The sequence below is a fragment of the Phascolarctos cinereus genome, unplaced genomic scaffold (assembly GCF_003287225.1).
Source record: "Phascolarctos cinereus isolate Bilbo 61053 unplaced genomic scaffold, phaCin_HiC Scaffold_4;HRSCAF=312, whole genome shotgun sequence".
Classification (NCBI taxonomy): Eukaryota; Metazoa; Chordata; class Mammalia; order Diprotodontia; family Phascolarctidae; genus Phascolarctos; species Phascolarctos cinereus.
In genome coordinates this window covers 307,293,235-307,312,115 of record NW_027555847.1, presented here as the reverse complement: position 1 = coordinate 307,312,115, position 18,881 = coordinate 307,293,235, and the positions used below count along the sequence as shown (strand labels likewise).

The window sequence follows — 18,881 nt, the reverse complement described above, 5'->3', positions numbered from 1 at the left end:
ATGAGTCCTAACTTATATCCTCAAAGTGTCCAGGACTTAAGAATACTAAACTTTTATTACTTCACTTTTCTCATTGGAATTTAAGCTCCTTCAGAATAGGGATCATTTCATTTATTGTATTTATATCCTCAGTGCCTAGTACTAAGGATAGTAGATGCCTAATAAATACTTATTGATTGATTACAGATGGATACACAACTGAACACTCACGCCTCCAGTGATATAGGCAAAGATTTCTTGCTGTCCACATTATTACTGCCTTGAAAACCCATATCTTACTAATCATTGCTGTCATTCAGTCATCTCTTTTTCATCTGATGACTTTTTTCCCCACTACTGCCAGCAAAGAACTCTGTCTCCAAAGACCCTTGTCACTGCCACCATCTACAAAGAATTAGGTTTCAGGCACATGACCCTTTCTAACTGAAAACTGCTATTTCAGCCAGTTGAAGACCTTGGCATTATCTCTATTGCTGAAACGGATAGAGTTCTATTGCCATTGTCAAGATATATGTAAGCTTTCTGCTGCCACCAGAACTATGCCAAGGAAACCTATGCTGCTGGTTCAGTAATTACCACCCACAAAACTCATATTCTCACAACCATCATCTGAAGATTCAGCTTTTATCAAGAAGGGGCCAGACACTTTTAGCAATTGCCAACCAACTGACGTTAACTGAAAATAAGGCCATCTAGCTAAAGCAGCAAAGGCACCTTAAGGGATATATGGGAGGCAGTAGCAGCCAGGCAAGTGAAACTACTACCAACAACTTGATTACTATCTCCCCTTAGATCATTGATCCTCAATCCAGAAACCTTGAAAATAGCAATGCTAAGATGCCCTTAGCCATCATCCTATGAAGTCATAGCTACAAAATAAAACAAAACAAAACCCAAAAGATTGTTTTTTGCTGCTGAAGTCCTTGGCACTGTCAAATAATTCAACATATGACACATTGATGTTCATTTTATTATTTCATAAATGGTATTGGCATTAAAAAAAGAGGCATTCTCATCCTTTTTTTTTTTTTTTTGCCATTGCACCCTAAGGAACTTAAGATTTTTTCATCTGACTTGCAGCTGAAAGCTTCCATATATATTGCCTTCCTGATCATAACGTGAACTCCCTAGATGCAGAGTCTGTCTTACTTTTCTTTTTTTATCCCAAGCACTTTAGTTCTTGGTACATATTGAATATTCAATAAATGCTTCATTCATTAATTCATTCATTTATATTCCTTCTGCTACTTATAAAATATGAAACAGTTACTGCTGTCTATCCTGACGCCCTAAAACCTAGACTTCTCCCACTTCCCCCACTAATAATCAGGAACCTTGATGCTCCCTACAGTAGATATGAACTTCCATTGTTGTAAATAACAACAGAATGAACCTGACCATAATAAAAACAAAACAAAACTTTTAAGTTGATGGGAAAGTTCAAGATAAAGACGCAGAAGACAATGACTTGAAAATATCTACAAGCAAAGCCTAAAAGAAAATGCAAGTTGGACCTAAGCTCAACAAAAATTCCTAGAAGAACTAAAGAAAGATATATATATATATTTTAAAAGAACAAAATTACTTAAAAAATCAAATAAGAATGACAGAGGAAATTTTAGAAAAAATGAAAGCAATGGAAGAAAATTATGAAATGAGAATGAATAGCTTGGTAAAAGAAGTACAAAAATACTGAAGAAAATAACTCCTTAAAAATGAGAATTGGCCAATTGTTAAAAGAGGTCCAAAACCTCACTGAGGAAGAAAATAATTCCTTTAAAATTAGAATTGCTCAAGTGGAAGCTAATGACTCCATGAGACATCAAGAAACAATAAAACAAGGCTAAAAGAATGAAAGAAAATAGAAGACAATGTGAAATATCCCATAAGAAAAACAACTGACCTGGAAAATAGATTGAGGAGAGATAATTTCAAAATTATTGGACTATCTGAAAGTTATGAAATAAAAAAAAAACCTGGACACCATATTTCAAGAAACTATAAAGGAAAACTGACCATATATCTTAGAATTAGAAGTCAAAATCAAAATTAAAAGAATCTGTTAATCACTTCCTGAAAGAAATCCCAAAATGAAACCTCCCAAGAATATTAAAGACAAATTCCAGAACTGCTAGGTTAAGGAGAACATGTTGAAAGCAGCTAGAAAGAAGCCATTCAAATATAGTACAGCCTTTAAAAAAAAATCACTCAGTGCCACACTTTCTTCTCCCCCCACCCCCCTCACGAAAATCTACTTTCTTTAACCCTTTGACAGTATTTTTTTTGAAATTTGCATCATTTCAAAAAAATGCATATTTTAAATGAAGCATCCTAAATTTAATGATTTATTGTTATTTTGTGGGGGTTTCTGCATTGAAATTTTGATGACGCAATATTGCATCATGTAACTGTATAGTATCATATTGTAAACAAGTCATTATACTCACATATTCCTGCCAGTGCATGCTGGACTTCCTGATAATGTGCTAAATGCTCACCTACCAACGCTTGCTTGTCAAGTGGACTTGAACACTGATAATTATAATTTCCATTTTGTGTGTTTATTTGGAAAATAATGTAATCATTATGACTAACTCTGTTATGCAACAGATGAAACATGTACAAATGGTTTTTTCAAAGTTTCCTTCTCTTCCTTCCTTATACTTCCACCACCCTCTTATTTTTATTCAACATAATCCCATTACACCCAAGGCTACTACCACCCCCACCTCATTGCTTCAGCACCCCCCAGGGGATGGTATCACCTACTTTGGAAGCCTCTACCTAAAGTCTACACTGATCCTCCTAGATTAAAATGACACCTCACTCTTATGCACTTTTCATTGTATATTTTGTATCAACAGTTATTTGTGAATATGTCTAATTTTCTCACTTACATGGAATGATCTTTTGTATTTTCATTGCTCAGCACAACATTCTGAAAAAATAACATCTAAAGTATCTTCCAGGTTATTTCTTTGCTGGCCTCCTTGCCACCTGGACCGGATAATATACCACAGAAGACTTAACCCTCTTACCTCTGGAAGCCCTGGCCTTAGGACTTATTGTCTTGACTGGTGAGTGTTTCCTGTGACTACCTATCTCAGGCTAGAAAGTATTTCACTATACTTTCCAGACAAGTCCGTGCCAACTGCCTTTCTGTTTGACCCATGCCCTCTGTGCTATCTGTCCCCTTCCCCTCAACCTCTACCCCCACCATTTCCAATTCTAGAACTATAATCAAATCAATACCACCATTCATACAGGAAAGGGTTTATCAGTCTACTCTCCTATAGGTCCTCTCATAATCCTTGTAAATTTTAAGCCAAAATAGCCCTCTTCTTAAAAGTTTTCCATTTATTTGTTGAACATCACAATTATAATTTAAGCTTTTTGAAGGCAAGTTTTTTTTTTTTACATTTATGTCCCCAGAGCTTAGGCTTGCATTTGGTACATTGTAGGCACTTAATAAATGTGTTTTTTAAAAATTCATTCATTCACATACCAAATTACAGAAACATAGTATCATAGATATGGGAATCTTCCAGGTAATCTAGCCCAACTTCCTCATTTTAGAGATGAGGAAAATGAGCTGCAGATAGATTAAATGACTTACCAAATATGGCATATCAAGTCAAAGTGCTAGGATCCAACTCTAGCTCCTCCAAATCTAATTCTATAGTCAGTCTGCTCTGCCATACTATATAGATTCTAAAGTTACATGATAATCAAATTGTTATGATTTTGTGAGGTTACAGCTTTACAATTAACTCAGCAGTTCCTGCAATAGTGTTTAAATTGTGATACTAAGTAAGACCTGGCTTTATGAAGACACTTATAAATCACTACTTCCGGACTAACTCCAGCATGATTAGATCTGATTGAGATAAATTGCAAGTATTACATTTGAGAGGCACCTTCCAACATCAGGGGAAGAGATGAAATGCACAGAAGTTAAAAAAAAAAAGAAAAAGGTACCAGTTACATATTTTAAAAAGCAAAGAACAAAAATAGAATACTAATAATCTCTTAGAAGGACTGAACTAAATTCTCCCAAGAGGAGGGGAATACTGCAGCTGAAAGATATGTATGAAAGAAAAAATGTTAAGAAAAATTGATTTGTCTTCTCATTTTATGAAAAAAGATACATTTTTAAAAATTTAAATAATTTATTCTTGTTCAATTTGTAGAGGGTAGCCATAGTCTGCCTAAAATGGCAAATGTGAGGTGAAAATAATTAACATAGCTGTAAGGTAATACATATTTTTAGTGCAAAATTTCCTTTTTTTCCTAAAGTGCACATGTCTAAAAATAAATTTTCAAAAGTTCCAACAAAAATATCTCTTTTTTCAGGCCTAGTCTTGCTCTGTGCTTAATGCCTGCTTGCTTGTCTGTCAATTTATGTATACATGTACGTACATATATATGTATGTATGTATGTATGTATGTATGTATGTATCTATCCATCCATCCAGCCATCTATCTATCCATGGAGATGTGAAATTACATAATTTGCCTGTGATTATGACAATATGTGTCACAGATGATATTTGAACCCAGGTCTGTGTGATGCAAAATTCTAGCTCTTTATCCAACACCCCATGTTGCCTCTTATTATACTTCTTATATTTTCTTCCTGATATTTCTGCCTCTGATATCTTTGTATGCCCCCAGTTATTTCATGTAATCTTTCCTTTTGTATCTTCCTTTAAGCACCATAAATAAAATGACTCATTGCTTTTAGCAATTGATTGGGTCAACTGATTCATTGATAGATCCTGACGATATGTGATCAAAACAAAAATTTTAGCCATTAGCATTTGATTTAGTATAAGACATTTATATTTAAGGAAAAAATAGATATTATAAAATAACTAATTTTAAGTCCACAAACAAATGAAAAGAGTAACAGAGGATAGGGACTAGATCTGTGATTTCATCTAATCATCCAACATAGGGGAGTACCATCTTTGCAATTTATTATCACAATGGGCTGCTGAGAAGACTGAGAGGTTAAATGACTTGCCCAGGATTACATAGCCAATATATATCACAGGCTCCACTCCTTAGACTTGAAAAAAGGACTAGTTGGTTCCAATGCCCATTCTCTATTCAATATACCACAAAAATGAAACAATAATTACAAACAATAAAAGTCATCCCAATTCATCTTTGAAACACAGCAGTCAGTTAACAAATAATGCTATATAATTTTAGTGAGATTTTACATTTTTATATCAGGCAACTAAAGCTATACTCTTAAATATGTGGAAAGTTCAGCATTTTAGTTAGAAATAGTCCCCGATAATCTGGGTCACCAGTGTGTTTTCTAGTAATTGAAAAACTATACGGTGGGGGAAAATATCAAAGGTCAGAAAGACTTTAAAGAGAAAGACTGTGTTTTTTTCTTAAACCATTTTTAAAAAAATAGTCACTGACCCCTTAAATCTCAAACCAATTACAGATATTGCAGTACTATCACTAATTACATGCTGAGAGCATTAATTTAAAATGGCAGTTTCAATTTTCATTTCATCAAGACAAGGCAGAAAATGAAGGTGCATACTAATTAGTTCATGTATGTCATACACCTGAAAGATTAGGGGAAAACTGTGCTCATTATAAGTGAGTTATAAGCAAAGTACTCAAACCTTTCATTTGAAGGACTGCATATAAATAAAAGAATTAAGTGACAAAGGAAATTAATAATGAGTGCTCAAACACAGAAAAGTTGGGACATGATTAGAATCTGAAGAACCTCTTAGTACAAAAATTTACTTTTTGAGAATAGGTGCTATTTTCCTCATTTTAATTTTTCATTTAAAATTATTTTTAAAAATTTCAAACATGAGTTTTTATTAATAATCTGTGCTTCTCACAACCCTTCAACAAATACATTTTAAGCATTGGAGATAAAAGGTTGAATGTATTTAACACAATGAATCTAAGAAAATTCAAAGGTATAATATCTCCAAAAACTACCGGTCTCTACATTTATATATACAGTTATCCCTTCCACATCACAATTTCATGGTTTCAGCACTTACTACCTGTATGACATTAGGCAGTTTCCTCATCTGTAAAATGGGGGTAATAACAGTCTACCACTAAGGGTTGTTGTGAGGATCAGTTGAGATAATACTTGTAGAGCACTTAGCCCAGTGCTTGGCACATGTAAGCATTATATAAATGTCAGTTATTGTTATTATTATTATTATTACTATTAAAATATTTTTATCACTATTTTGTGGTTGTTGTTGATTTGTTTCAGTCATGTCTGACTCATTGCGACCCCTTGTGGGGTTTTCTTGGCAAAGATACTTAGAGTGGTTTGCCATTTTCTTCTGTAACTCATTTATATACTGGGGCAAACAGGGTTAAGTGACTTGCCCAGGGTTCACACAGCTAGTAAGTGTCTGCAACCAGATTTGTACTTAGGAAAATGTGTCTTCATGATTGCAGGTCCAGCACTGTATCCACTGTGCCCCCTAGCTACCATTATTATTATTAGTTCTTATTATTTTAATACCAAGTCTGGTGGTGTGTCTTTTACTCCATACTACCTGTTTGAGTCTCAAAAAAGATCAAGAAATACAGAGTTGGAATGATGACTAACCATGTCACTTTTAGTAAATCATCCTTGTTTCTATGTACCATAGTTGTTTGCACATGAGAATAAAAGAGATGCCATGAAGGAAATACCAGCTATTGGAAGAGAGTTTCCGCATGGATTCAGGTAATAGCCTTGATTACATGTCACATAGTTTCTTTTGGCATACTGTACTGCTTCACGGAGAAGAAGGAATACAGATAATTTGTATTCCTTTGGACTGTCAGAAGTTGTCCATCCGCAAATATCAATGTTAAATGTTAACACAGCACTAATGAACACTAATGAATGGCTCGAATAAAAAAAGCAATCTTTCTGATAACATGTCTTCAAAAACTGGAATTTTAAGCCCTAAAGGCTCTGATGTCTTTAAATGCCCTCAAAAGAATCTCACTCCAGAAGGTAACTTCACGCTTTAAAATATTTCTGTGTTAAAATGGTTACTCAATATTGCCTCCAAACTAAATATTCCCCTTTTGTTTATGACAGTGAATAAAAGTCATTCTATTAGTTTATCACTTGTCTTCATTATTCTGAAATTACTTTGGTAACTGGTTTTGCGATTTTTTTCCTTCCACAATTCCATCTGTTACCTGAATCCATGGCCACCTGTCATTTTCCGCAGCAGTCCAAGCATTTACAAGCCCCTTCTTGTTAAGGCGTGCATAGTAAGGGTACCATTTTTGCAGCCCAAAAAGTGCTCGGTGGGTAGATGAAGCTGTGATTTGCTGGTTGGATATGATCCCTCCTTCAATTCCCAAGGGGCCAGAACATTCTAGAAATAAAAGCCAAGGGAAAATGTAAGGTCATCTCAAATAAAACTTCATTTAATAATTAATAATCAATCAATAAACATTTCTTAAGCACCCACTGTTGTCCACCCACTGTACTAAGTGTCACGGATTAAAAAAGGAGGCAAAAGAAAGTCTCTCAAAGGAGCTTGACATCTGATGGGGGAGGGGGGAGGAGACAATATGTAAATAAATATATGCAAAGCAAACAATATACAGCATAAATAGGAAACAATAGAGGGAAGACACTAGAATTAACAGAGATTGAGGAAGGCTTCTTGTAGAAGGTAGAATTTTCTTAGAATTTAGAAGACAGGGAAGTCAGTGGTCAAAGCAGAGAAGGCAGAGCATCCAGGAATGGGGGACGGAAAGAGAGAATGTTATAGTTAAAAGATAGAGTATCTTGTTCATGGAAAAGTCATGAGGCCAGTGTCACTAGATTGAAGAGTATGTGTGGGGCAGTACAGTATAAGAAGACTGACAAGTTAAGATGGGGCTAGTTTATGAAGGACTTTGAATGCTAAACAGAGCATTTTGTATTTGCTGTTGGAGGCAACAGAAGTCACTGGAGTTTATTGAGCAGGAGATATGTGTGTGAAATAATCAGACTTATTTTTAGGAGTGGAAGGGAGTTATTAGATGTCTCATTCTAACCAGAAGGTTTTTTAAAGCCTTGAAGACTTCCCTAACTTAGCACTCCAAATGACGACAACGTCCCTCTCTTCCGACACAAGGTATTTATTGACCGTCTATCTGATATGTAATAGATTTAGAGATCTAAAATTAGAAGAGGTCTCAGAGACCATGTACTCCAAATCTCCTCCCCTCATCCCCTATTTTACTGAGATTTGTTTAAGGGTCATACATAGTAATAAGTATCAGAGGCAGGAGATTGTATGCTGTCCCTTTGATTACAGATTTTGTGTTCTGGGCATATTGATATTTGTACTTATTTGTTTTTGCCATGGCTTGTCTATTCAATCAGATTATAACTTTTAAGGGAACAGACTTATCTTACAATTTCTTGGACGCCTGTCATATCTGACCATAAAATTGCTATAGTCACATTTTTTTCTAGGCGTGTGATCATAGATTTAGATAAGGAAGGGCCCTTAAAGACCATTTAGTCCAAAGCCTTCATTTTACATGTGAAGAAACAGAGATTTAGAGAGTCTCTTTAGGCTATCAAAGCTTAGTAAACAATACACAGCTAGTATATGACAGAACTAGGATTTGAACTCAGGTCTTCTGACCTCAAATCCGGTAGTCTTTCTACTGCACCACCTTGGCTCACTAGTGGCATGCCTTATACACAGAAGGGAGTCAATATATGTTTGTTGATTGCTTATTGACATGATACTTTAGAGTTTTTCATCCTTGGATATTTTTACCATGTCAAAATAAATAAACATTTTCCACTTCTAAAGATATTTGCCACTTAAAATTTCACAGGGTCAATAAAATTGCTAATGCTTTCCAAGCAAAAATGCAAATATAGATATTAAGCCACTTATTCTCATTCTTGTTTTTCATAAGTTTTGATGTGTGATATGTATGACCAGTAAATTGTGGAACATCAATAAAGGGAATGTATGATTCCCTCCCCCCCCAAAAAAGATAGCATATTAGAAATGTGTGGCTCTTTCTACATCAAAATTTCTATTATCTTCGAGAAAAAAAAATTACTGTTCTTTCACCTTTCTTTGATTAGTCTACATTTCATAGCACTCTTCCCCTATTTCCTAATTTATTTCACCTTAAATTTATGATTTAGAAATTCAGGCAAGATAAGTAACCTGCAAATTTACCATAAACATTTAGAATATTAAGCGATCATCCTCACCAGCAAAAAAATACATTCTCAGCTTACTGAAAGCAAACAGTTTTAACTCGGATATTTAACTTCCTAAAAGAGGTATGAAGGGTCAAATGCCAGTTTAAACAGCTAAGGTCTTTATCAGAAGATAAACTTGAAATTCTTAATTTTCATGTGAAATTTCAGACCAGCAGTTAGGTTTTCCTTTTTAAAGCCACATAAATGGGAGAAAATAAGTTTAGTCAAATGACAGATTCTAAAGTTATCGGAAATAAAGAGAAGTGACTTGAGGAAAAGTACTTCCTGTTTTTCCTCTTCTGTGAAGAAACAGGCACAGAATAAATTAATTTTTCTATCACTATTTCCACAGTCAACTAAAATAATTTGCTAAAGTGAACCTCAAATTTAACAACAGAAATTAGAGCTCCTAAGAGGGTATTTCATTATCACTGTGATAAGGTATTTTAATTTAAGATTATTCGTGACTGTTATTGAGTAGCTTTGAGTTAATATCAGTGACAGACATTTTTCAGGCTATAAAGACTGACGGTGATTATGAAGCCAAAAGAATGGTGTTCAAAAGTACCACAGTGGGGCCACCATGTAGACCATTATCATTAGGAAATTTTTCTCTTTGGAAATAATTTGTTTCCATTCATGGAATAAGCAAAATAACGTTGAATAGATGCCTCTTTCCTTAATCTCATTTGTCTTGTGGCCTTTTGACTTCATAAGCTTAAAAGGGGATGACATGGGTAGACAGTGATAATAATAATTTTTAATAATGATAATAATAATTTTAATCAATGTTTTAGTGGTTCTGTGACCTCACCGAAGTGAGCATTCCCTCCAACAGTGCAGAGCTCAAACTATTCATTCCTGTTCATCTATTACTCTTGGTCCTACACATACAGACACAGACACACAAGCATTCACATGCACACAGACTCTTAATCATCCATATGGGGTTAACACAATGGACTAGGGCCTATCCTTTAGATCTCCTGGTAGTTCATTGGTACCATGAAAGCGTGTAAGGTGAAAAATGGTTATACCAAACTCTTATTTCATGATCAGCCCACCTTGTTTCCTGGTTATACTCTGTGGTGGTATCATTTACACTATTACTCCTTCACAGTTCTCTACTGATAATAGGTTAAGACCTACTGTTGCCCATAATGTGCCTTTTTACTATTCTTTAGGTAACACACAACTTTGATTCTTCAGACAATCTGGAATTCTATGACTTACAGCCATGGAGCACCACCAGATGAATCTTCATATTCAAAAGATAGGTTGTTATTTCAGAGAGAAAGCTTGGGTTAACTAAAAGCACTGCATAACTTTCCAAAGGCAAACCAGTCTCTGGTCTTCCTTCTGTTTGATTAAGAGACTAGCTCACTATCCAACTGCAGTATCTACTCAAGTTATACATGTTAAAGTGTGAAGATGCCTGTACATCATCTTATGGATCAATGCTGTGAATTGTCCATTCAAATGCATTTCATACTCTGAATAATTACCGATCTTCAGCCACTTGGTTTTTCCTGTATTAATAGTTAGAAGAAACTCTTTTGTGTGATTAAGTACCTGATTTAGGAGGGCCTGGAATACCTTCGAGCTTAATTCAATCAGTACAATGCCACTGACCAACAAGAACATCTAAAAGAGCTCATTATCTATAGGGAACTGTATATCTATCTCTCTACCTATCTCTCTCTCTCTCTATCTATCATTGTACATACTACGATGGTAACAAGCACCTAAGCAAGCATACCTTTCCACCTTTTATGACTCATATAGTATTAATATCCACAGGGTCTGCAAACAAGGTTATCTGCTTCAAAGAATCTTTTTCATGATTTAACAGAAAGACATGTTGCTGGAGGAGAGCTTTTAAGGCAACATTTTTTTCTGCTGAGTCCAGTGCTTTTTATAGTGGATAATGCATAGAGTGAGACTTTGTGTACTTCAAATTTTTTAGCAAACTGTGTAACTTTAAAGACATGGTCAGATATAGAATATTATTTATGAAAGCTTTCCTTTCTTTGTCATACTTTCATTGAGGACTGGGCTATCCTTCCAGAAGAAATAATAGAAGATAAAGCTATGTCATACAATTAATCTAACTCTAACCCAACCTATTTAAACAAGCTTTCAATAATGAAAAATGTATTCATGAAGAGATATCAATACAGACTATTAGCATTTTCTAAGGAAGCTTAACTAATATAAATCAATTTCACAATGAGAAGACAAAACCATTTGAGAAATTGCCTCAACAACAAATATCTCCTTAGCAAGCATGTAGATATAATAGCAAAGTGCCACACTAATTTGAAATAGGAATTTGTTTTTAAAATATTATATAAGAAAATGGCATAACAAGCATCTCATGAATGAGCAAGAATGAATGGAGGGAACGTCAAATTGATAGAAAGCTTGGAGAGATGCCTCACTAAACCTGATTATCCTGAGGGTGTTTAAGGAAGAAACAATAAGGAAGGAAACAGATGAACGATGGAAAAGATCTGCTAAGATTTCTATAACAAACACTTTCATCCAGCCTTACCAGTGGAGTCACTTACAACATCACAGACACAGGTGTGGGGTATGTGCTGCATGAGGAAGTAGGAATGATGCTAAATGATGCTAAAAAACAGAACAGTTGAATTAGAACAATTAACCATAGAAGTGCTCAATGCTGTAAGCAACCCAATTTTGTTTGCTTAAAGGGATTGATTCTAAAGATATCTGAACAACCAGAGGACACAAAATGCTTGAAGAATATCGTCATTGCTATTACCATAAAAAAGTGATCAAGAAAGTCTTAAACACACTTATTAATAATTAATAAAGATGTCAAAATTAATTCAGCTTAAACAAAAAAAAAGGTTCACATTACATTCAAGGTATTTTGATCAGCACAAAGAATACAGAAATTAAAAAACAATTTCGTTCTACATTTAGAAAGCTTATAACCTAATGTAGAGATATGAAATATTTTGTCATTATGCAGTCGTATCTGATTCTTGGTGACCCCATTTGAGGTTTTCTTGGCAAAGGTACTAGAGTGGTTTGCATTTTCTTTTCCAGCTCATTTTACAAATGAGGAACTGAAGCAAACAGGGTTAGGTGACTTGCCCATAGCTAGTAAGTGTTTGAGTTTGGATTTGAACTCAGGTCTTCCTGACTCCGGGCCTGGTGCTCTATCCATTTTACTACCTAGCTGCCTACAAAATGTAACAATAGTCAAATAAATTCTTCTTATGAAACTGCAAATTGGTCAATAATTGATTTGATCAGTTGCAGGAGCAAAAGATATAAGGAGCAACAAGTATTGTAACATTTCATTACATATTAAACGCTTTGGCAAGATCACTTTTGAAGTTCTTGAATATGGAAGCCAATTAGTTTTCCTCACTAGCCTTTTGTTAAAAAGAAACACACACACACACACACACACACACACACACACACACACACACACACACACACACTATTGCCAAATTCAAGAAAAGTTAAACTCAAGAAATTCTAATGCTAAAACTTTCCTAAAAATAGAAATTCTTTACATATCATATATAAGAGGCTTGTGTATAATGCCATGTCCCTGATATTCATGAGTCATCTTAATGGGTCCTCTGGGTATGCTCAGAGTACTTAGTAAGGTAAAAGTTCATTTATTTCAACTTTCCAAATACCTGGGGAAGTTAGCTGTCTATACTCAAGTGCAAAATTACAAATTCTTCAAGGAAGAACCATGACAGTAGCCTCTAGCAGCAGTTTGATTGACCACATTTTCTGGCTTAGCACAATATGCATCACAGAATATGAGGGTTAGAAAGGACCTCAGATGTCATCTAGTCCAATCTGTTCCTTCTCCAGTATGCCTAACAACCTAAGATCCACCCTTCATGAGAATATACCTCGTGAGAGGAAAATCCCTACCTCTGAGCAAGAACATTATACTGGTAGATAGATCCAGTTATGAAGTTTTTCCTTACATCAAGCCAAAAATGTGCTTTTTCCAATATCCACACATACTGGCTAGTTTTACCCTCTGGTGCCAAATGGAAGAAAGTCTATTGTGTTACTCCTAAGACTTCTCTTCACCAGGATAAACAATCCAACCCCACTCTTTTTTTTGGCCACTATTTATATGCCACAATCTCTTAGTTTCCCTCTTCTGAACACTATCTAGTTTATCCTTCCTAAATGTGTTGCCTAGAATAGAACAGCATATTCCAGATATGATTTCATTCCTATGTCTCCTCTGTAGTCCTGGACAATATGACATTTCTAACATAGCCTAATGTAGTATTAGCATTCTGACTGTCATATCACATTGTTTCCCTGTAATGACTTGATTTCCATGTTTATTCTATGTTTATTTTTCCTTTTTTAATGTATGAATAAAACAGTGTAGAGGACAGGCATCCTATCTAATAACATGTACAGAAGTAGTTATTTGTTGTTCCTGCCTTAGTAAACATATCTCTTATACTCTGTATAGAGACGGAGGCCTCTATCACTTTGGGTTGATCCCCTACAGTGAATTTATAGGATGATGTAAATAACAGTTACACAGGCTGGGCAGGTATTAACGGGTCATGAATTGCATTATTGGGAGGAACAAACAAATCAATGTAATCTTAGATTTATTTCAATATTTTGGTGTGGATATTTGTGGAATGTAATTGAATTCAAATTCTTACTATGAATTACACATCTCCCTAATCAGGGTGAATTCAAGAGAACTATAGACCACTATGTGGAATTTTTAATAATGTTTTTAAAGTGACTATACCTTGAATTGAAATAAAAACTAACATTACTTCTAAATACTGTTTTGACTCCAACACCTTTGTACCTTATTAGCCACCATTTTTGTGTGTGTGTGTGGTTGTAAGAAGAGATTCATTGATGCAAATGATTACTGTTTGTTATTTTTTGTTAGTTTTACATAAGTCCAATTTACTGTACCATGAGATATACTATTTGTGTATTATCACATATAAAAAGAAAAATAATCTTAGCATTTTGAAGATTATTCCAAATATAGGGATGCATACTCTCTTTCCTTTATCCAGCCTTTGGTTACTCACGTTTAATTAAAAATCACACTTTACGAGATTAATTTGTGGTTTTGTGATGTGTCATTAACATAAGACAGTAAATAACAAGCTAAGTGTGTAATAGGCTCTATTAGCATGACTATCAGCCAGTTCAATGATTGTCCTTAATAATTTCTCAATCATTCTTGTTTTAACTGCTATAAGTGCTCTCTGTCTACCAACACAGACTGCAACTTGGTTATGTTTTAGTAAATAGTCACCTTTATGAGTTGCTTATGATGAAAAAAATATCAATTTTCAATGCCCTATCTCTTGGGGATAAGCCTCTGAATTCAATGAGGCTAGTCTATGGGCAGCATTTATGCTATTCACCAACTAATTCACACTTGGTATCTTTGAAACTTATTAGGGATCTGCCAGATTTTATGTTCCACTGGCCTAATCTTCAAGAACTCAAGGCTGTTCCCATAGCAGAGTGAGACATTAGAGTAGGGCATTAGTGAAGGACACTCCATCATAGTCAGATCAAATCATTATGTCATATCACATAGAACTGGAAGAGACCTTAAAGATCACCTAATTCATCCCTCTTATGACATTTTTTTTCTATTTTATTTTTTCATTTCCAAATTCTTGCTCTCCTTCCATTCGAGTGGTTTACTCTCTCTTCTTTTTTCATTCAGATTGTTCCAGAGGTCTATCATACCTAACTTCAGTAAAATTCTGTTATCCCTTTAGCTTCTTTCTTATTAATTTTATCATTATAATAATCTGAGTCTGTGAGGGGCAAAATGAGATCCCCACTACTGTACTTTTATTTTTCGATTTCTTCCTCTAACTCATGTCCTTTTTCCTTCAAGAATCTAGATACTATGCCATTTGGTGCATATTATAGTCAGAGTTGATATTAATTCATATTGTCTATGGTACACTGAAACAAAATGTAGTTTCCCTGATGATCTCTTCTAATTAGGTCAATTTTTGCCTTTGCTGTCTGGGCTGACTGCTATCCTAGTCTTTTTTTTTTCTCCAGCTGAAGCATAATAGATTCTGCTCCAGCCCCTTATTTTGAATTTTATCCATATTTCTGGTTCATGTGTCTCTTGTAAATATCATATTCTTAGATTCTGGTCTCTAATCCATTCTGCTATCTTTTTCTGTTCTTGCCCCCCATCCTCACCCCCTTTGGTTTGTTTTGGTAGAGTTTATTTCCTTCCCAGTTAGGATTGTTGTGTATTTCCCTCCATCCTGTTCTCTTCTACTTAACCTTTTTTTACCCTTTCTCTTCCTTCAAAGTCTGTTTTGCTTCCAAACACTGCTTTCCTTAATCTATCTTCCCTTTCCTTACAATCCTGCTCTCCTTTTCTCTAAGTCCATTCCTCTCCTACTTACTTATTAGGTAAGATGATTTTCTAAAAACATATACACATATATGCATGCATCCATGAATATATGAATATTCTTGTGTCTTTGAACCAGTTCAGATGACAGTGAGGTTCAAGCATTTCATATTTCCCCCATCGCAAAAAATTTCTTTGTTTTGAGCCCCTTTATTTTGAGATAATTTTTCTCACTCTTCTTCCAACCTCTTCCCAGTACAACCCTTCTTACTTAATCTCCCATTCTTCTTATAAGATCATCCAGGTTCCTGCCAGTGAGACTAGTGGGTACTCTGGGGAGAATGACACTGACACCTTTAGCATCCCCTAAAACACCAGTCCAAGTTTCTCTTACTATTGTCTAAATCTAGCTCATGTTCTCTATTAGTGGGTGAATAATACAATGCTTGGCGAATTCTGCTTCATAATGATAGGAAGAGCCAATATTGAAGAATTAAAAAATGGAGTCACTATGAATGGTTAGCCACCATAAGCCAGTTATTTCTGAGATAACTGTTCTGACATCTCCTGCTTAAAACCTCAAAGGCCAGAATTGTGAGGCCTACTTTAATAGTCTGTATCCATACAGGAAATCAAGATCAAATGAACTTTTGCTTGTCTGTTCCATGGGAGGTTTCTGTCCTCCCTGAGCTCACCTTACAACATCTACATTATGGTTTGAGAGTTGTACCATCCTCTTCCACCTTGTAGCTGATGAGGAAACTAAAGACTGAGAGAACTAATGATACACCCAAAGCTACATAGGCATTATAAGAGAAAGGAAACAAATGCAGAATCTCTGACTCCTTTTCCAGCTATATTAACATTATGCCATCTCATTTCTTATCTTTTCTTTGAACCTAACAAATAGCAATTATAGAATCTGGTGGTCATGCTATAGGAAATCAGGAAACTGATCTGAGCCCTATCTTTCATTTCATTTTGGAAAGTTGTCACAACAGCAATTTTTATTCACTAACCATTTGGACCACAATCAAATGAGTGACCTCACAGTAAAATGGTTCAAAATTCAATTTCCCTTGGCCTGTGTCATCCACTTTCCAAAAGCCCATTAAGTCCAGTAATTATAAAACCAATGAAAGAGTTGCAATGCAGAATGAACATGATGATGTGTCTAAATTTTTGTAACCTTAACCAATAAAAAAGTAAAAAGGAAATATATATATGCATATATGTCAGCGTATTAGATATACATATTTGTGTGTATACACAAAGATATAATTTAGAAGCATATTTTTTTTGCTAATTTAATCAATGAAGAAATAATAAATAATTAAATCAATAAGGACCATACATAATTATCAAGTCCTGACTCTCCAATCTCTGGTGTTTGGTTATGTAGGTATTGGTGACAGCAAAAGGGGGTAAAGAAGCAAGTGCAGGAGTGGCACGAAATTTCATCAGTGACTTAAGAGAGTGCTGGGAAGAGGAGTCTACTGGTGGTCAATAGCTTGCATGCTGATGAAACCTGGCTCACATTCCATCTAAGGCATTTATGAAGAAGTTTATGAACAACTTGACATTGTGGTCCTCTTTTCAGTTAATAAAAATATTAATGATGATAGCTAGAGTTGCTATAGGTATTTTAAGGTTAGCAAAGCACTTTGTAAATATTCCATTTTATCCTCATAACACCTTTGGGGAATAGGAGCTATAATTATCCCCATTTTACAGATGAGGATACTTGGGTAGGTTAAAGTTAAATGCCCTGCCCAAGGTCACACTACTAAATAGAATCAGAGGACAGATTTGAATTCATGTCTTCTTGATGCCAAGTCCAATGGTTTATCCATTATAGCACTTAGCCAAGCCACATGGGATGTTAAACAGCTTTAGCTGTATCTTTTAAAGTACATTACCTTGTTATCTTTATCTTCTACCATCACAATAGGGGTTTGAGGGCTAAAAGAGATCAATTCTGGCTGGGGGTGAGGGAAAGGAAGCAGTTAATGAAGAATAGGGGATCAGGAATAAGTGCTTAAGATCATTCAGGAGAGAGAAGGAAAAATATGGAATTTGAATGAAGGCAACCTTGACAAGCAATGCAATTCCTGTAGTAAGGGAAAGTAAGATGGGCTTATTTCCTAATGATTAAAAGAACTGACTGAAACGCTGTAACTTTGCATTTTCTAGCTCAAGAGGGCACAACGATATCCAAAACTTTGTTATCTAGTCCCCTTCTGGGTGCAGTAACAGTTTTAATTGTGCTAAATATAGCAGGAGGAACATTTTATAGCTCCTATGTATTAAATTCTTTTGTAAGCATCTCAATATCATGTTTCCCATTTCCTTCTTTTAAATGATTGAGTCCAGCAATTACCAACACTGAGGGAAAGTTGCAGTGGGGGATGGGAGTAGGGAATCATTCTGTGCCTCAACCCATATGATGATGAAGGGGTCGTGGAACTTGTCAGGAAGCATTTTCTGGATGCCAGTGGAAAAGCAGCTATCCGTGGCCATGTCTCATTCCCTGGAGTGACTTCTGTCACCAGCCTGGCTGAGCTGAGCATTTGAGATGGGTCAGGGTGAAGAGTCAAGGGCCCAGAAAGGTTCAAATTGGTTTCCCTCTGCAAAGACTGATGTGAATTAAACATTTCCAAAGTGAAAGGTCACTCCTTTTCCACACTCACTCCAAGCATGGGGAGCATGGGCTTCTCTTTTTTTATTGATCCTGAAGCTGACAAGTGAGCGGTGCTTCAGAATGTTTCACATCTTGTTCTAAGTGGTGCTGATTAAGCCTTTCAAATAAGGAAGGGGGTGAGGTTGGTGCTGTATCAGGGATGTTCTGCTTTCATCTCTTTTCTAGTTCTATAATCCAAGCATCTTCAGAATGAAAGGACTGCAAATTATAGCCATGTAAGGGGCAAATCTGCTTCCACCATCTCCAGGCCTCTCTTCCCCTGAGTCACTTGTTTTATGGAGTGAGACTGCTCTCCTGTGCTTAGCATGGTAATTGTACTGAACATAAATCCTGCTGAGAGTATTATCCATGATCTCCAAGGCTTCATGAATTAAAGCTCATTCATGCACAAGCTCTCCTCCCACCATCCTCCCCCAGTACTCAATTCATACCCCCAGGTCATTTATGCTACTATAGTGAATTTTGCTGCTGTTGTTGTTTAGACATTTCAGTCATGTCTGACTCTTTGTGACCTTGTTTGGGGTTTTCTTGGCAAAGATACTGGA

General features: G+C 35.5%; 1 protein-coding gene across 1 annotated transcript in view; it reads right to left on the bottom strand.

Moving 5' to 3' along the window:
* EDIL3 (EGF like and discoidin domains 3) overlaps positions 1-18,881 on the bottom strand; it is a 579,426-nt gene that overhangs the window by 187,873 nt on the left and 372,672 nt on the right. The window contains 1 exon segment of the mRNA XM_021007989.2: positions 7,204-7,385. Coding sequence (XP_020863648.1) covers positions 7,204-7,385 — 182 coding nt within the window.